Source organism: Aspergillus costaricaensis (assembly GCF_003184835.1).
Source record: "Aspergillus costaricaensis CBS 115574 unplaced genomic scaffold BO79scaffold_1, whole genome shotgun sequence".
Classification (NCBI taxonomy): Eukaryota; Fungi; Ascomycota; class Eurotiomycetes; order Eurotiales; family Aspergillaceae; genus Aspergillus; species Aspergillus costaricensis.
The window spans coordinates 404467-420904 of NW_020291801.1; the positions used below are offsets into that span (position 1 = coordinate 404467).

The 16438-nt window shown below is 50.9% G+C and overlaps 5 protein-coding genes across 5 annotated transcripts; 3 read left to right on the plus strand and 2 right to left on the minus strand.

Moving 5' to 3' along the window:
- Positions 1–48: 48 nt before the first annotated feature.
- BO79DRAFT_241696 (putative metaphase-anaphase transition protein (Mlo2)) lies at positions 49–2402 on the plus strand (the record flags this gene model as incomplete). Its single annotated transcript, XM_025685150.1, has 6 exons — positions 49–99; positions 148–163; positions 514–679; positions 761–815; positions 888–2325; positions 2395–2402. 6 exons carry the CDS (start codon positions 49–51, stop codon positions 2400–2402), a joined length of 1734 nt encoding a protein of 577 aa, XP_025544977.1.
- Positions 2403–2575: 173 nt separating this feature from the next.
- Positions 2576–4362, minus strand: ssn3 (cyclin-dependent serine/threonine protein kinase SSN3; the record flags this gene model as incomplete). The annotated part of the gene is made up of 3 exons (XM_025680329.1): positions 2576–3841; positions 3896–4055; positions 4308–4362. The coding sequence occupies 3 exons, from the start codon at positions 4360–4362 to the stop codon at positions 2770–2772; spliced, it is 1287 nt and encodes a 428-aa protein (XP_025544978.1). The 3' UTR covers positions 2576–2769.
- Positions 4363–5569: 1207 nt separating this feature from the next.
- BO79DRAFT_162703 (putative MFS glucose transporter) lies at positions 5570–7305 on the plus strand. The gene is made up of 2 exons (XM_025679084.1): positions 5570–5758; positions 5880–7305. Exons 1-2 carry the CDS (start codon positions 5660–5662, stop codon positions 7254–7256), a joined length of 1476 nt encoding a protein of 491 aa, XP_025544979.1. The 5' UTR covers positions 5570–5659; the 3' UTR covers positions 7257–7305.
- Positions 7306–7669: 364 nt separating this feature from the next.
- On the minus strand, positions 7670–9297 carry BO79DRAFT_206033 (uncharacterized protein). Its single transcript, XM_025681895.1, has one exon. It carries the CDS (start codon positions 9154–9156, stop codon positions 7909–7911), a length of 1248 nt encoding a protein of 415 aa, XP_025544980.1. The 5' UTR covers positions 9157–9297; the 3' UTR covers positions 7670–7908.
- Positions 9298–12054: 2757 nt separating this feature from the next.
- On the plus strand, positions 12055–16366 carry BO79DRAFT_233967 (putative phosphatidylserine decarboxylase Psd2). The gene is made up of 7 exons (XM_025684322.1): positions 12055–12612; positions 12710–12754; positions 12839–13054; positions 13110–13530; positions 13582–15069; positions 15130–15881; positions 15945–16366. Exons 1-7 carry the CDS (start codon positions 12469–12471, stop codon positions 16104–16106), a joined length of 3228 nt encoding a protein of 1075 aa, XP_025544981.1. The 5' UTR covers positions 12055–12468; the 3' UTR covers positions 16107–16366.
- The last annotated feature ends 72 nt before the right edge of the window (positions 16367–16438 follow it).

Here is a 16438-nt window from a genome sequence, read left to right on the forward strand (position 1 = left end):
TTCGGAAATGCGACCCGCTCTGAGCCCAACGAATAAGTGGAATAAAAGATGCTTCGTGGATACACTCGACTTCTGGGTAGTGGGAAAATGGAGCTCTTGGTACGTCATGCAGAATAGTTCATATCGGAATTACTCCTCATGGTCTAGTTAAATTGTCACCGAGGTATGTACAGACTACAGTGGGGTGGTTCTGCAGGAGCGAGAAGGAATCCAACTGCGCTTATACTTAGCTACTAAAAGCATCGTCAATCAACACCAGAGACTGCAATAAAGGATAGAGACAGAATCCCATTGACTAGTTTATTATACTTTTCAAAGAGACCCTTCAAACCATCCATTAGAAGCCCCAATCTGGTGAATTTAGAGCAGATTACCAACCAAATAAGTGCAAACACGGCAAACACTTTACGGTTGCGCGCCGGCGCGTTACCATCGCCGCCGCTCAGCCTCCTCCGTATGCGCAACCATCACCGATCCTTCAGTCTTCATAAACCGATCAATCTCTCTAAATAGGAACTTTCATTGAGATTATTTCTGTATCGCGTGACGGATCTTCCATAGACATGGCCAACACCGAGTCGGGCGACCCACCCTTCAATGCCGGACAGGCACTGAACGGACAGACTATTGCAGGGCGCCGCGAGAGCTTCAGCTCTCAAAACTCGCAGACGGCGAAAGAGTGAGTATTCATCGACCTACAACGCGCATGCAATGGGATTACATTGTAAACCTGTTGCGCAGACAACTAATGCCTCTACAGATTCATTGAATCGCAGATTCGACTTGAAGCCGATGCGCGTGAAGTCCTTCCATATGTAAGCTTACCTTGCCTACGTATCGAGAAGAAGAAGGTGAAGAAATATAAATCATACTAACATCTATACAAGTCATTCGATACTTGTACACAAGACTTAGGACCCCTTCGCCAATCTCTCTTCGCCTGCCTTACCTGCAATCCCTCCACCTCCGAAGAGTCATATACCCCCGCCGCCGTGTGCTACTCATGCTCCATCTCCTGCCATGGCGAACACGATCTCGTCGAGCTCTTCAACAAGCGGAACTTTGTCTGCGACTGTGGAACAACCCGCATGCCCGCCACCTCTCCATGCACCCTTCGGAACGATCCCAAGACCGGCGCGAAAGGCGTGCACTCAGAACAGCCTCACCAAGGCAACAATTACAACCACAACTTCCAGAACAAGTTTTGCGGATGCGGCGAGGACTATGACCCGCATAAGGAGCGTGGTACGATGTTCCAGTGTTTGGGTCTGGGCACAGTAGAGACCGGTGGTTGCGGCGAAGACTGGTGGCACCCAGAATGCCTGATCGGCCTGCCGCGCGACTGGTACAAGGGTGCGAAGAAAGATGGAGCTACCGATGGAGAGACAGCCGACGATGACGAGGAAGAAGAGACCCCTCTTCCGCCCGGATTCCCTGCGGAAGAAGACTTTGCGATCTTCCTCTGCTACAAGTGCGTCGACTCGAATCCCTGGGTAAAGCGCTACGCGGGAACACCGGGCTTCCTACCCCCAGTATACAAAGAAGGCGGACTCGCCAAACCCTCAGAAGAGGAAACCAAACCTACCACCATAGAACAAACGCCCCAGACCACAGAACCAGAGCAACCCAGCAACCCCAAGAAACGCAAAGCGGACGACAGCGCCGACGAGGAAAGCGATCCTGCTCCAAAGCGACCAAAAGAAGAGCCTACAGAAGAGCCCAAGCCCGGAAACAACGACACGACCACTACCACCACCACTGAATCCAAACCCAACACAGCCCAAGATACCGACAAAACCACCACCACCACCAACCCCTCCCCACCCAAACACACCCACCTCCCCCCAACCCCCCCAAGCCACACCTTCTCCCTCTTCCTGAAAGACGACTTCCGCGACCACTTCTGCCGCTGCCGCGACTGCTACCCACACCTAGCATCGCACTCCCAACTACGTGAAGAAGAAGAGACCTACGAACCGCCCATGTCCGAAGACGGCGACGGCGAGGGTCCCAACGGGGGAGGCAGCACCGGCACAGGCAGTCTTCTGGACCGTGGTGAAGCAGCACTGAGCAACATTGACCGAGTGCGTGCTATCGAGGGCGCAATGGTGTACAACCATCTGCGCGATAAGGTGAAGGAGTTTTTGAAGCCGTTTGCGGAGACGGGTAAGGCGGTTAGTGCGGAGGATATTAAGTCCTACTTTGAGAAGTTGAGGGGTGATGAGCAGTCTATTCGGGATGCCGCGTCTTCTGCTGCTGGGGGTGGTGGGGGTGGTAATGATGATGGGGATGGTGGCGAGGGGGGTGGTCGGAGGGAGCAGAGTGGTATGTATTTGTCCTTTTATCCCGTTGAGATTGGATGTGGATTTGCTAAACTTGATGGTTACTTAATAGGATATTGATTTTGTTATGGTTTGTATGGGATTAGTTGTTGTTAGTATACTGGGATTGGATTAGGGTACTATTATCTATGGGTTGGGAGGGGCGTCATTTGCATTTAGTTTTAAGATTTTCGGCATATTCTGGATATGTCAAGATTGAACACATATGATACCGTGTCACAAATTTGAAGTTGGCTCATTTCATTGTATACATGCTTGCTAGTTCGGAGTTTCCCTAATTTCTAGCTTTGTGCACGAAGATAAGCATATTTGCAAGATAGAAAAAACGCCAGTTCCAAATGCATATCTAGAAATCCGCACAAAATGCCACCCAGCCCTAAACTCCTTGTACATCCAAACATTCTTCAGATATTAAAAAAAGAATAAATCACTCTTTTAAGCGCTTGGTTGCCCTTCCCAACAGACTATCATCAGGCAGTCCGCTGCGTTTTGTGCCAGGCAAGCTGCCAGAGCGAATATCGTTGTCATCCTGTGTCACTCGACGATGAGGATATTTGCCCTCAAATCCTTCAAAACAATTGGCGGAGATAGGACCCCCGTTCTTGAAGTAGGGATGCTCGAGGGCTTCTTGCGCGGTGATCCTCTTGGTCGGGTCGTATTCCAGTAGGCGTGACAGCAGATCGAAACCATCTGCCCCGGGTGTGCCAGCACTCGAGTTGGCGGAGTACCCGTTGTTCTTCAGGCAGCTCTGATACCAGCCTTCTAGGTTGGAGGATCGGTTGAAATGCCCCGGGGCACGCGACATTGCCAAGGACTGCAGCTGCGAATATTCTGGCATGGACACGATGCCAGGCCAGATCTCCTTGGTTGGGAGCCCCATAATCTCGATAATCTTCATCATCTGATTGCGCTGGAATGGCACCGTCTTTTTGCTGTCCATCTTGGCTTCCTCGCCCTTGAAGATAGGGCGGAGCGATAGCAGCTCCGCAAAAATGCACCCGACGGCCCACAAGTCAACAGCTGGGGTGTAATGTCGACTCCCCATCAAGAGCTCAGGGGCACGGTACCAGATGGTGACGACAACTTTGTCTCCAGAGAAGAGAGAGTTGAGAGGTTTGTAGAAGAGACGGGCAAGTCCCAAATCTCCAATGCGAATCGCACCACTTGAAGTCACCAAGATGTTTGCTGGTTTCAGATCCCGATGCAGTACCCAGTTGGTGTGAAGATACAGTAAGCCATTGAGCAACTGGAACAGGATCGATCTAACCATCAAGGCCGGGATGGCATGCCTTTGCGGTTGGGTGTGATGATGAATAATCTGGAGCAGATCATGCTCTGTGTACTCAAAGACCATGAAGATACACTTGTCCTCCAGGATGATTTCTGCCAACTGCACTACATTGGGATGGTCCAATTCTGAGCACAAGGCCATTTCTCGGATGGCTGATTGGGAAAGACCGGTATACTGAATAATTTCGCCTTCTTTATCCGGCTTGAACCTATAGCGGGTAAGTCATGTGATGAAGCCAATATGCCAGGAGTGGGATGCCAACTTTTTGATCGCAAACTCTCCCTTCTGGCCATTTTTGCCAATGGCCTTGTAGACACGGCCATAAGTACCACTACTGATAAATCCCACAATGTGGTATCTATCGCGCACACGTACTTTGCTGGTGTAACCAGAGCCAGGAGGCTTTCTCGCATCTAGACTCTCTTGATATAGGGTGTCAGCAGGGAGACTATGCACTTGTCCACAATCAACGTAAGAATTCAACAGCCAATTAAATTCCACGAGCAAGGATCAAGGGGGAGTGAAAAAAAGTCCGAAAGACCAAAAGGAATAGGGGTGAAAAGGGGAGAGCTAATGGGGGAAAGGAGGATGAGAAGGATGAGGCGAGATTGTTGCAGCCTCTATAACCGGCCGAAAGACGGCGGGTTAGTCTGGAGAGGGAAAGCCATTACCACGTGGATAAAACCCGCCGAGAGAATTATAGAACGGGAAGCTCCTTCCAAACATCATGGAAAAAGAACAGACAGAACAGCCGTTAACAGGCGTGGAGACAGGGACTGTTCAAGGGCATTTAACGATAATATAAGGAAAGATAGAATAGTAGTAGTAGTAGATCTGACAGCAGCGCAAGGTTCAACCAAAGTACATGGTGACGGAGCGGGTTCAGACAGCGATCAATAATAGTAAGAAGAAAATAAAAAGTGGCAACACGGGCGAAAAGAGGGTGCTCGGAAGGGGAAAGACAGGAAAAGCGTCAAGTCAAGCTAAGCAGAGGCAGAGTAACAGTAACCGGTATTACCATCAACAGCAGCCTGCAGGCTCTTCTTCAGCGACAGACTTTGGCTGACGGTGGCCGCAGCGGGCCTGGAAGTCGTACTTAACGGGCCGGACGAGGAAGGCGGGTTTGTCAGACTCATGGACGAGGTGGAGGCGACCGGAAAAGGGAGTCAGAATCAGAGAGCGAGGAGGGAGGAGGGAAAGATGATGATTAGTTCGTTAGGGGAAAGTGGTCAGGTCAGAAGAGGGTACTTTTAGGCTATCCGTGGAAACTGCAACGCTGCGATGGAGTCCGGGAACCATACGCGGAGACACTGATCTCCACCACTATGGGGAAAGCAACAAAAGGTCCAACAGCAAGCGTGCAGGAGGAAGGATGGTCAGTGAGTTGAGACGGACCAACACGCGCCGAGAGGAGTGGGAAAAAACAAGAAGGACTTAAAGCCAAAAAGGCAAATAAGAGGGAAACACCGCAAAGCCAAAAGCCAAAAACCGGCGCCAAAGAGTGAGTGAGTGAGTGAATGAATGAATGAAAGAGTGAGGCTGCATCGGAGGGAAAGTGGCTGACTCATCACTTTGAGCCCTCCCCTCCTCACCCAAGCAATCAATTGATCAATCCATTTATCAACAATGACACGATAGATAATAATAACTAATTGTACTTTGTAGGATGTTTGAACTCTGTCTGGCTTACATTTCTACAATTGACCTATCTCAATCATAAATTGCTGTCTTCCATCCTATATTTTTCCTATATACACCATCTGCAAGCCATCCACTGCACTCCCTCCTGTTGATAAGACTCCTCCCCCTGGATTCCCCCCCGATAACGCGGAGTTTCCTTGTCCCGATTATAGACGCCCATCCGCAACGTCATCAACACGCTGCTCCTCTCCGACTGACTGCCATTCCCTTCCATTTATCCAGGTGCAATGACCGGGTAACAGCAGATCTGTCCCCCATTTACTGACCGAAAGCTCTGTGGATTATTGAGACCCCCCGTACTCAACGAACGTCTCAAACCACAATCATGGTCTCTCCAGAACCGATCCGATCTCGGGTCACGCCATACTTGATCTACCTCGTGTTTATCACAACATTAGGACCACTCCAATTCGGTTATCACCTGGTAGGTTTTACCCTTTCCACATCTACAACCTCAACCCCCCCCCCCCCCCCCCCCCCCCCCCCCCCCCCCCCCCCCCCCCCCCCCCCCCCCCCGGCTCATACTTACACTTACTATCCGACAGGCCGAACTTAATGCCCCTCAGGCGGTGATCACCTGCGAGCGGAAGAGCATCCATTCCTCCACCGAGGCACTCTCTCTACCACAATGTATCCCCATGAACGCTTCGCAATTCGGCCTGGTGTCGTCAATCTACACCCTTGGTGGACTCTTAGGAGCCCTGCTGGCAGGGCCAGTTGCCACCAAACATGGTCGCCTTTTTGCTCTGCGAGCAACCACGCTATTCTTCATCCTGGGCCCCGTGGCTGAAACATGCGCATCCAACATTCCCCTTCTAAGTCTAGGCCGGCTGCTGTCCGGCATTGGAGCAGGAGCTGCGATTGTCGTTGGCCCCATCTACATTTCCGAGATCGCTCCACCCAGCGCCAGAGGTTTCTTTGGTGCTTTCACGCAGGTCATGACCAACGTCGGCATCCTATTAACCCAGTCCCTCGGATACTTCCTAAGCGAGGGCAGCAAATGGCGATTCATCCTCGCCATTGCCGGCTTCATCGGAGCCCTCCAGCTCCTCGGCCTCACCCTAGTCCCAGAAAGCCCCACCTGGCTCGCCGAGCACCAAAAGAGCAATCTAGCCAGACAAGTCCTGCAACGGCTGCGCGGAAAGGACGCAGACATCGAAGAAGAAATCGAAGGATGGCCATCCTCAACAGCAGGACCAACCGATGACATCTCCGGCGAAGAGCAATCGCTCCTCACGCCACCATCCGGCAACATGCCACCCAAACAACCCCCCGTCACCATCTTCCACGCCATCACTAACCCAACCTACCGACCAGCCATCATCGCCGTCGTCGGCGTCATGATCTCCCAACAATTCACCGGCATCAACAGCATCATCATGTACAGCGTCTCCCTCTTACAAACCATCCTCCCCACCACCGCCGCCCTCCTCACCGTCATCATCTCCGCCATCAACCTCATCATCACCCTCGCCTGCTCCCCTCTCCCCGACAAAATCGGCCGTCGATCCTGCCTCCTCCTCAGCATCACCGGCATGGGATTCAATTCCATGCTCCTAGCCCTAGCCATCTACTTTAACCAAAAGGTCCTCTCCGCTATCGCGGTCCTCCTCTTCGTCTCCTGCTTCGCCGTCGGTCTAGGCCCCGTCCCATTCATCCTCGCCTCGGAGCTCGTCGGCCCCGAAGCCGTCGGCGCCACGCAAAGCTGCGCCCTAGCTGCTAATTGGATCGCTACTTTCGTAGTAGCGCAGTTCTTCCCCATGTTGAATGATGCCCTTGGCGGCCGTGGTAAGATCTACTGGGTCTTCACGGGCATGGCGTGTCTCCTTGGTGGGTTTATCTATTGGCGTGTTCCGGAGACGAAGGGGAAGGCTAGTGCGGATGAGGTCTGGGGAAGAGACGATCATCGACGACGGGACTAATATCAGATTGTAGCTGTTGGGGTATCTTGCATAATATATCTGTATGGTCCATATCTTTTTGAGTGCTTACAGTATGAGATATATAGCCTTCTTCAATTGGTCAATTAAGTATGGTTTAGTATATTTAGGAAGCTTGGTATGGTAGTATACCCGTAGGTCTCGCTTCCAGTTCCGTTCGGTGACATTGAGAGTGATGACATGGTCTAACAAAAGTAGTAAAATGGTATGCGTGTGTAGGTTTGTGATTGCGCTGCGAAAAATGTATGTGTGGAAGACAGATGCCCCTTGGCATTCCCAGTAATAACTAGTTAATATGCTTTCAGATGAGTCAACTGCACCTAATAACTAACATGAACGCTAACGTGATATTAGTGTAGTAGTATGTTCTTAGTTAAATATCAAACATGAAACTAGCCCGCCAATGCAACAAGGTAGTAGAAGATATCCCAGTCTAGCCGCTATGCTGTATACCTGCATCTCGTAATCGACAGAAAAGCTCTAGTGATGAATCCGCAAACGCTAACAGACATATCTAGTCATAACGTCAATCATTCATATCCAACACTTCATAATTCATCACGGTAAAAATCAGGAAAAGTCATCCGTATCGATCTGCACGCACTGCAGATTCATACAACCCCCATGGCCAGCATCACTTGCTAGCTGACATTTGTGGCGGGGCACGTGGCTGTATCTCCATTGACGCAGCAGACTCCTCGGAAGACGCTTGCGACATCAGACGGTCTCTTGCCCTTTCAGGATCCCAGGACGCGGCATTTTCACCGCAGTTGTTTTTGGCCTCCTTTAACCACTTATCCCATGCATCGGTGGATGGGGCCAGGCCTCCTTTTCGCACCCATTCGACCTCCTTGGTCTTCCGAATAGCCTCCCACAAGGCTCTAGTGTAGTTCTTCGTCTTTTTCGGCTTGCCTCCCTCCACCTCATATCGGCTCAGGTCCCACATTTCCCCCGGATCCATCAGCAAGGCCAGGGCAAAGTATAGGATATTCAGGATGATGTATGCGACGCCGACGGCAATCTGCATTGTCCATCCGCAGTTACTGAAGAGAATAATTGCCGCCATGAGAAGGACCGTGCTGCAAGCCAAAAGTGCTTGGTGGCCTCGAGTCTTAAACACGTAGCGACAGCTTTCTGCTCCCCCGTACAGCTCTCTCGTTATCTCTTCGGGGCACTCGACCACTATAAAAGCCCCATTACGCGTCTTCATGACAATATCCCCCTTCATCACTTTGGTTTTGGTCGTACGGGTGGATAGCCTCGGATACCATTGCGCAGATAGACAGGCAGCGCTGGTAGACAATGACATGGCGGCGAGGGCGACGAGGGCCACGCCGTCGTGGATCATACCTGCCCAGATGAAGAGGCCGATGGTCATTAGAATTGAAATCAAGGTCACTAGATTTAGCGCACTGAGCGACTTCAACGGGACGATGACCTCTTTCTTGTCGTCGTCCGGCTGGCTTTTTTGCTCGGCATCATTTTGCGTTCCTCCATTCTCGACATCATCCACCTCTGCTACGCTTTTGATGGTGTCCTTCTCCGGTTCCCGATATGTAATCTGGTAGGACCGAAACTCATACTCCTCCAGCTCCTCGAGCTTGTGGATGACATTGGCGAAAAAATTGAGTTCGGTGAAGCGCGTACCGGATTTGACGCCAATGATGGTGACTTCCTTGACAGAGGGGAGTCGGTTGGGCCGATCTGTATCCAGCAGTGATTCAGGGGCGGGTAGGATACGTGGGAACCCGGCAAATGGGGACGCCGTGATTGCCTGCTTATGCTTTTCAATAGAGGATCCTCCGATGATAGCCAGAAGGGAGACGATATCAAAACGCCAGCTCTGTGCTTCGGAATCGAGGGTCGTCGGAAACCAGCCCATGTTGTCTTCAAATCAAATTATGGCAGTAAATATCTGCAGGAATGTGCCCGAAGGATAAGTTTGCTGCAGAATCACTGTCCAAACATGGATATGAAGTGATTCTTCCAGCAAGATGGCGGGGTACTCGATGGACCATGTAAAGGTAGGTCACGGAGAGTTGGCAGAGGAAAGGAGTCTTATAAGCATCAGTGGAGGAACCCAAAGGAAGCACTGCAATTTTTGGCGAGCTGAAGGTCTGCCTTGGCCAATCGATCGACTGCAGCAAAAGCTGCCAGCCACCTGTACTCCATATGATAGGTGGTGCTCAGGTGTTCGGCTGAGGTTGATTTGCATCCCGAACCGCTGCTGCATTAGCGGCCAGCCTAGTCGTGGACCCGACTCGGTCGCCCACAGCTTAACTGCATCAAAGCCTCAGTCAGCTGGAAGGCGGTATGGATGTATCATGAGTGGAGGAGAGGCGATTTCATTATGCTCGACAGGCCAGTGACTCGTCAAATAGTTTTGCAGTTGTTGAGTACCAATATTGTGTAGATAGCTGGAAGAGCCGACCAGGAGCGTTGGCTTGAAACTCCAGTGGCTGGGTGCCGCGAGAGATCTGAGGAGTTCGTGGCCTCGATAGAGACCCTTAGACGTAGCAATCGTTTGGCCTATCACAGGAGTGAGTATGCTGCAGTTCATCCCAAATTAGGTCGAAGGCAAACAACTAACCATGTCAGAGGTCCCTGTTCGCTGATCAGTCTTGAAGTCATGGCTCGACAAGTGTACTTTGAACCCACTCAGCTGAGAGACGGTCGCTCCTGCCCTCCCCTTCTCTATGACACTAGCTTGGGTAGCTATGAACTGTTGGTTCGTCTGTACGTTGGTTTGGAAAGAGGATATGATGTGAAAGTGTCAGGTTGGGGTGGAAGAGGTACTCTTAACTAGTACTACTGTGTGGTGGTAGCACTTACTGTAAATACTATGGCGAAGAACGGCCCTTATCTATACAGCAATGACCCCGCCACTGCACAACACAGCTGCTGAGCCGTGCTGGATGGTCGATGAAAATTCCAGCTTGAATCCATAGAGGTGATCTATTTCTCTGGGATCGATTGCGAGGTCGGCGTTAACCCGCAAGTAGCAGTTTACTCCGCAGCAAGGGACTGTGCAAAAACGTGTCGCTTCGGGAGACCCCAGATTGACGGGAACTGTTGGCGGTAGTACAGATAGAGAATCTGATCCTGATTGAGCCAGGTGATGGACATGTATCTTGTAAAGCCTTACTCCGTACGATGCGCAACCAGCTTGAATGCTCCGTCAACTGACCAGTCACTTTCATCGTTCTTCGTGACTTAAGTACGTAGTTTGAGCTTCGTTCCCACAAGCATCCATGGTTAAATAAATATTTTATCGGTGAGAACCTCACCGATAGTGAAGTCCGCCTAAGCACAAATTATGATCTCCTGCTACACGTAGCTAATTATCGACAGTCAAGACTCTAAAGCTGCAAAGCATTTGACCGATGGGCCGAACCATGGTTCAAGCATGAGGAAGTGGAGAGGGAAACTGCCTAATGCCTTTGTTTCTGGACAAAATCCAACCCAGAATTTCCAGAGTGACTTCATTTCCACCGCCTCCAGGCAACCATCTTTAATCGCGCTTTGCTTCCGAGTTCCGACAGTCCCAGTTTCTAATAGACTACTCATACTCCCTTTCCCTTCGACCTTTTCGGTTATTCATTGACATGTTGACTTACTCCGGGGGTGGGGGGTTACAGGGCTGAAGCAGGGACAGCGAGGCAGTGATCCATAGCCCCTCCGTTGTCGTCTTTGCCCGAGTGAATCTCACGTTAGACACATCCATTGGATGCTTCGGGATCGAGGGGCAGTCGATCTACTGGATGGATTCGCTCTCATTGGATCTGAGCCTTGGATGAAACTATGAGGGGGTTCTCAGATGACGTTCAGGCAGCAAGAAATGTGCTCGGCAATAGTAGTAATTGGATTTGGATTCCGATGTTCCGTACATAGCCAGTGGATGAACTCTCCAGATGGTAGAGAGCATACGAGACAAGAGTTAAGACAAGATGATCGGTGAGTGGTCCAGATGGAAGAGCTCGGAAATAGCCACATCCCCATAGCCACAACCCCCATCCACTCTACGGAATAGTAGTACTAGTACTAGGCTGCCAGTTTTCCTTTCCTTCCTTAACTTCACAAGACTCATGATCACTCGCCCGGTGGGCCTGAACGTCTTATCTAAGTACCAGCTTGTCCACTTCTTCCAGCACCTTCTAGCCCTATAGCATTCGACGAATTACCAGGGTCCGATTTAATAGGAGGAGTTCTAAATATCCAGGGCGTAACCGGCGGCTTCCGCAACTCCTCACTTGCTCCCGTTGTTGGGAATTGGGGATTCGCTGCAGCCATTCCTCTTGTTGTAGCTTCCCAAACAGCAGAATAAATTAGAGTCTTGGGAACTCCGAGGTTCAAGTACAAGAAGAAGCCCATCGACGAGTACTCAAAAAAAGGGACTCACGGACTTGACTGACTGACTTAAACAGTACGACATCCACCCCAAAACCCCACTCACAATACGAAGGTGCTGCTGCAGTCAGTCAGTTGCTGTTGTGCTTTCCTTCTCCTTTTTCCCAGACCCAGTTTCCGTCTCCATCGTCGATTATTCTTAGTACCCCTTAGCTTTGACTATTATTATTATTATTGTTATTATTATTATTATCATTATTCCTATTATTATTACTGCCGACCTAGTTGTTGATTTTGTTGTTGGGGTGGTTCCTCCCTCCCCAGTCGTCGTATTATTATTATTACTACTCCGGAGTATTATTACTGTATTCACCCCGTCCAAGTCCGTGCATTAAGCTTTCCCTCTCTTTCCACCCCATTTTCGTTGTCACCGGTTTTGTGGGCGCAATGCTCCTGGCCTTGCATCTCTAGAAACCAAAAGGTGCCAATTGCAGGGTGGGTGAAGTTCTCCTGTTGATTCCCGTACTGTCCGATCGTGGCTCCGTCTCCTGGTTTCACTGGGCGGACCCAGACACAGTGAGAGCACCACTTAGTAGTACTTTAGATCAGCCGGCAGTTCGTCCTGACAGGCAACCACACCGTGACACCTCTTCGTCACGGTGGCCGGGGAGCTCTGGCCGCTTTTCCAATGTACTATATTTCCCAATAGCCCTCCAGGGCACTTGATTGATGCGATAGTTCTTCTCTAATACCGCTTTCCCTGTCCAGTTTCCCGTGTTGACGCGACGTGTCCTGTCCTCCTCCGCCTTCGTCGAGCCTGTTTCCCCCGCACTTCCGGCCGGTCACCATGGTGCGGTTACCATTGCCACAACGTCTCAGCAGCCATCTGAGCACGAAAAGCAATAACCCGACTCCCGGTCAAAGCAGGAGTACAAGTCCGATGCGAATGCCTGAGCAGAAGCCGTTAATCCTGAAAGTCTCCGTCATTCGGGTGAGTGAGAATGTCGCATCTACGAGCGCGCGGAGCTCTACGGAAGCTCTGACCACAGTTCCATTGATCCGCTAACCCAGGTCGCATATACCTTCAGGGACGAAATCTTGCAGCTAAGGATCGAGGAGGGACTAGCGATCCGGTGAGTCTCCCCTTTTCAATTAATGGCAAAATCAATCATCTCGTCTTGGACCTTTGTGGCTGACGAAAACCTCCTCTTCTGCAGTACTTGGTAGTCACGCTCGGAGACGCACGACAATCAACACCCACGATTCCCAAGACCTTGAATCCAGAATGGAATGTGACATTCGAGATGCCAGTGGTTGGCGTACCGCTGTTGGAGTGCATTTGTTGGGACCATGATAGATTCGGCAAAGATTACCTGGGCGAGTTCGACATAGCACTGGAAGATATCTTTCAGAACGGTGACGTTCATCAGCAGGTAGGCGCCCGTTTCGTGTGGCTTGGATCGAGCTGAGCTGACATATGCCCTCAAGCCAAAATGGTATACACTCAAATCGAAGCGAAAACCAACTAAAAAGAAGGACAGTATGGTCTCTGGGGAGATTCTTCTGAAATTTTCACTCCTCGACGCATCGAATCCGAACGCTTCGCCAACGGACACCTATCACAAGTTCAAAACGATGGTGTCCTCTGGAGATGAGGAGGATGATTTTCCGCAGATCCCGTCCATCACGCTGGATGATGTCGACAGAGAAGAAGAAACCTCGGATGAGACAGACGACCCTACGAAACCTGAGGTTGTCGAGAAGAGAAGACGCAGACTACGGCTCAAGCGATTGAAGCGCAAATCTCTTGCCGCTAGAGCCTATCAATTCTCGGGTGCTGGTAACGGAGTACAGGGTATCGTTTTCATGGAAATTGTCAAAGTGACAGACCTTCCGCCGGAACGGAATGGTAAGACGCGCCACCTCCTATGGCTCCTACTTCTTTGCTAACCCGCAACAGTGACGCGCACTTCCTTTGACATGGATCCATTCGTGGTCACGTCTCTCGGCAGAAAGACGCTTCGAACGCCGGTCGTGCGTCACAATCTCAACCCAGTTTACAACGAGAAGATGGTCTTTCAGGTTATGAAACATGAACAATCTTATACTATCGGGTTCACCGTCATGGACAGAGACAAGTTCTCTGGAAATGACTTTGTCGCTTCCGCTTCGTTCCCGGTCCAGACGCTTATAAAGTCCGCTCCTGAGGCTGACCCCGAAACCGGTCTATACAAGTTCGTCGACCCGACTCTGGATCCCACAGGGGCTGAGCAAGGTCATTCCAGCCGGCCCTCAGAGATAAGAATTGCCATTAGCAGATCGCCTTCGGCCAACAGCTTGTCAACGTCACCCAAGTTTGGCACAACACCCAGAGGTTCTTCTACTTCCTTATCAAGTCAGACACTGCAGGAACAATCTTCGACATTGCTACCTCCACGAAGTATCCCCGAAATTCCCGAGAGCAGCCAGCCTTCAACCCCAACAGCGGCCAGTTTCGAAGGCGATCCCATCGGACCGCTCGAGTCGAACGGCCTTCAGGTCTATCGGATACAGCTAGCCCTGAAAAACAAAGAAAGATGGGAAGATAAACACTTCCCTGAACTATTTGTCAAGGCAAAATACATGCCTTATCGTGCACTGCGACAGCAGTTCTGGAGACTCATGCTTAGACAATATGATGCCGATGAGAGCGGCCGGATCGACAAAGTTGAGCTCACGACGATGCTTGACACTCTTGGGTCAACCCTGAAGGAGTCTACGATCGACAGCTTCTTCGAACGGTTCAGCTCGGAGAATGAGCCCAGTGATACTATGGATCTGACATTCGACCAGGCTGTGATATGCCTGGAAGATACACTTCAGGCTCTGCAGAAAGATCCCGGCTCACCTCCCAAGAAACTCTCGCCCACGCCGTCGACCGCTAGCCGTGAGAGTGATGAACAATCAAGTGGTGATGAACTCACCATGGAACCTCGCTCACACAATGCCAATCCTCAGACTACTTCAGTACCGACATTGTCGAGTGATGAGCAGCCGAGTTCCACGGAGGAGGACCTCCTTCCAGATGACCTGGGAGATGAACGAGGTGTGGAACACGTCATCGAACTCCGAGAATGTCCTCTATGTCATCAACCGCGCCTCTCTTCACGCTCAGATGCCGACATTATCACACACATTGCTACCTGTGCCAGCCGGGACTGGAGACAGGTAGACAACCTCGTCATGGGTGGTTTCGTAACATCGAGCCAGGCCCAGCGCAAGTGGTACACCAAGGTGATCACCAAGATCTCCTATGGTGGGTATAAGCTGGGTGCCAACTCGGCCAACATCCTCGTTCAGGATCGAATCACTGGCCAGATCAATGAAGAGCGTATGAGCGTCTATGTCCGGCTGGGAATCCGGCTTCTATATAAGGGCCTCAAGAGTCGAGAAATGGAAAAGAAGAGAAGTATGACTATCCGCTTGCTGCTTCCAGCATGAATCGCACATAACTAACCCTCTATCACAGTCCGCAAGATTTTGAAATCGCTCAGTATCAAACAGGGCAGGAAGTACGATGACCCGGCATCGGCCAGTCAAATCCGGGATTTTATCAATTTCCATCAACTCGATATGTCTGAGGTCTTGCTCCCAGTGGAGAAGTTCAAGAACTTCAACGAATTCTTCTACCGTGCCCTCAAGCCCGGTGCTCGGCCCTGCTCAGCCCCTGAGGAGCCCGGGATCGTAGTATCGCCTGCTGATTGCCGAGCGGTCGTTTTTGACCGCTTGGAGGAAGCGACCGGAATCTGGGTCAAGGGTAGAGAGTTCTCCGTTGCTCGACTTCTGGGCGACGCATATCCTGAGGATGTGCAACGCTTCAAGAATGGAGCGTTGGGAATCTTCCGTCTCGCGCCGCAGGACTACCACCGCTTTCATATCCCCGTGGACGGTGTTTTGGGCGAACCCAAGACCATTGAAGGTGAATACTACACTGTCAACCCGATGGCGATTCGCTCTGCGTTGGACGTTTATGGCGAAAATGTGCGAGTTTTGGTACCCATTGATTCTGTGGCTCACGGCCGTGTCATGGTGGTTTGCGTGGGAGCCATGATGGTGGGAAGTACGGTCATTACGCGGAAGGCGGGAGAGAAGGTCTCCCGGGCTGAAGAGCTTGGATACTTCAAGTTTGGAGGAAGCACTCTTCTGCTTCTGTTTGAAGAGGGTGCCGTGAACTTCGACAGTGACCTGGTGGACAATTCGAAGGGTCCTTTGGAAACATTGGTAAGCCACCTTCCATTCTGATTCTCATACGTTGTCGGTGCTAACATGCCCTGTCCGTTGCAGATTCGAGTCGGCATGTCTGTGGGCCACAGCCCTGGCGTCGCTCAATATGAGCCCGACATGCCGAAGAAGACCGAGGATGTCTCTTTGGAGGAGATGCAAGCCGCCAAGCGCCGAATCGAAGGCAGTCTGGCACCACCGACTGATGCGGCGGCCTTTCAATAGGAGTGGACCAGCGCGTAACATGCGTGTCACCTTTCCGCGATTCTCTGGAGGTGACTCAATTGAAAGATGATTCATTTCGGGCGTTTACTGGTACATGATCACGGCCAGGAGCCGTCATAGCGATTTGCAGCACACTTGTAAAGAATACTTACCTACCATGACGAAGCCGGACGACTACTGGAAGCAAGCAATCATGCGGGGCTGTACACATTGATTAGATACTAGAACATACGTAATGGACATAGTTGCAAATATTGAACCTATTATTTATCACAACTTGGGATATAGTAAGATAGAGTAAGTGACTTTGACTGCATTTCGCGGGCCACCAG

Excerpts from the sequence above, each read along its gene's own strand:
- BO79DRAFT_233967 (XM_025684322.1), top strand. The coding sequence starts at position 12,469 with ATGGTGCGGTTACCATTGCCACAACGTCTCAGCAGCCATCTGAGCACG. Across the intron at positions 13,055-13,109 it reads ACGGTGACGTTCATCAGCAG|CCAAAATGGTATACACTCAA; the intron begins GTAGGCGCCCGT and ends TATGCCCTCAAG. Across the intron at positions 13,531-13,581 it reads CCTTCCGCCGGAACGGAATG|TGACGCGCACTTCCTTTGAC; the intron begins GTAAGACGCGCC and ends AACCCGCAACAG.
- BO79DRAFT_206033 (XM_025681895.1), bottom strand. The coding sequence starts at position 9,156 with ATGGGCTGGTTTCCGACGACCCTCGATTCCGAAGCACAGAGCTGGCGT.
- BO79DRAFT_162703 (XM_025679084.1), top strand. The coding sequence starts at position 5,660 with ATGGTCTCTCCAGAACCGATCCGATCTCGGGTCACGCCATACTTGATC. Across the intron at positions 5,759-5,879 it reads TCCAATTCGGTTATCACCTG|GCCGAACTTAATGCCCCTCA; the intron begins GTAGGTTTTACC and ends ACTATCCGACAG.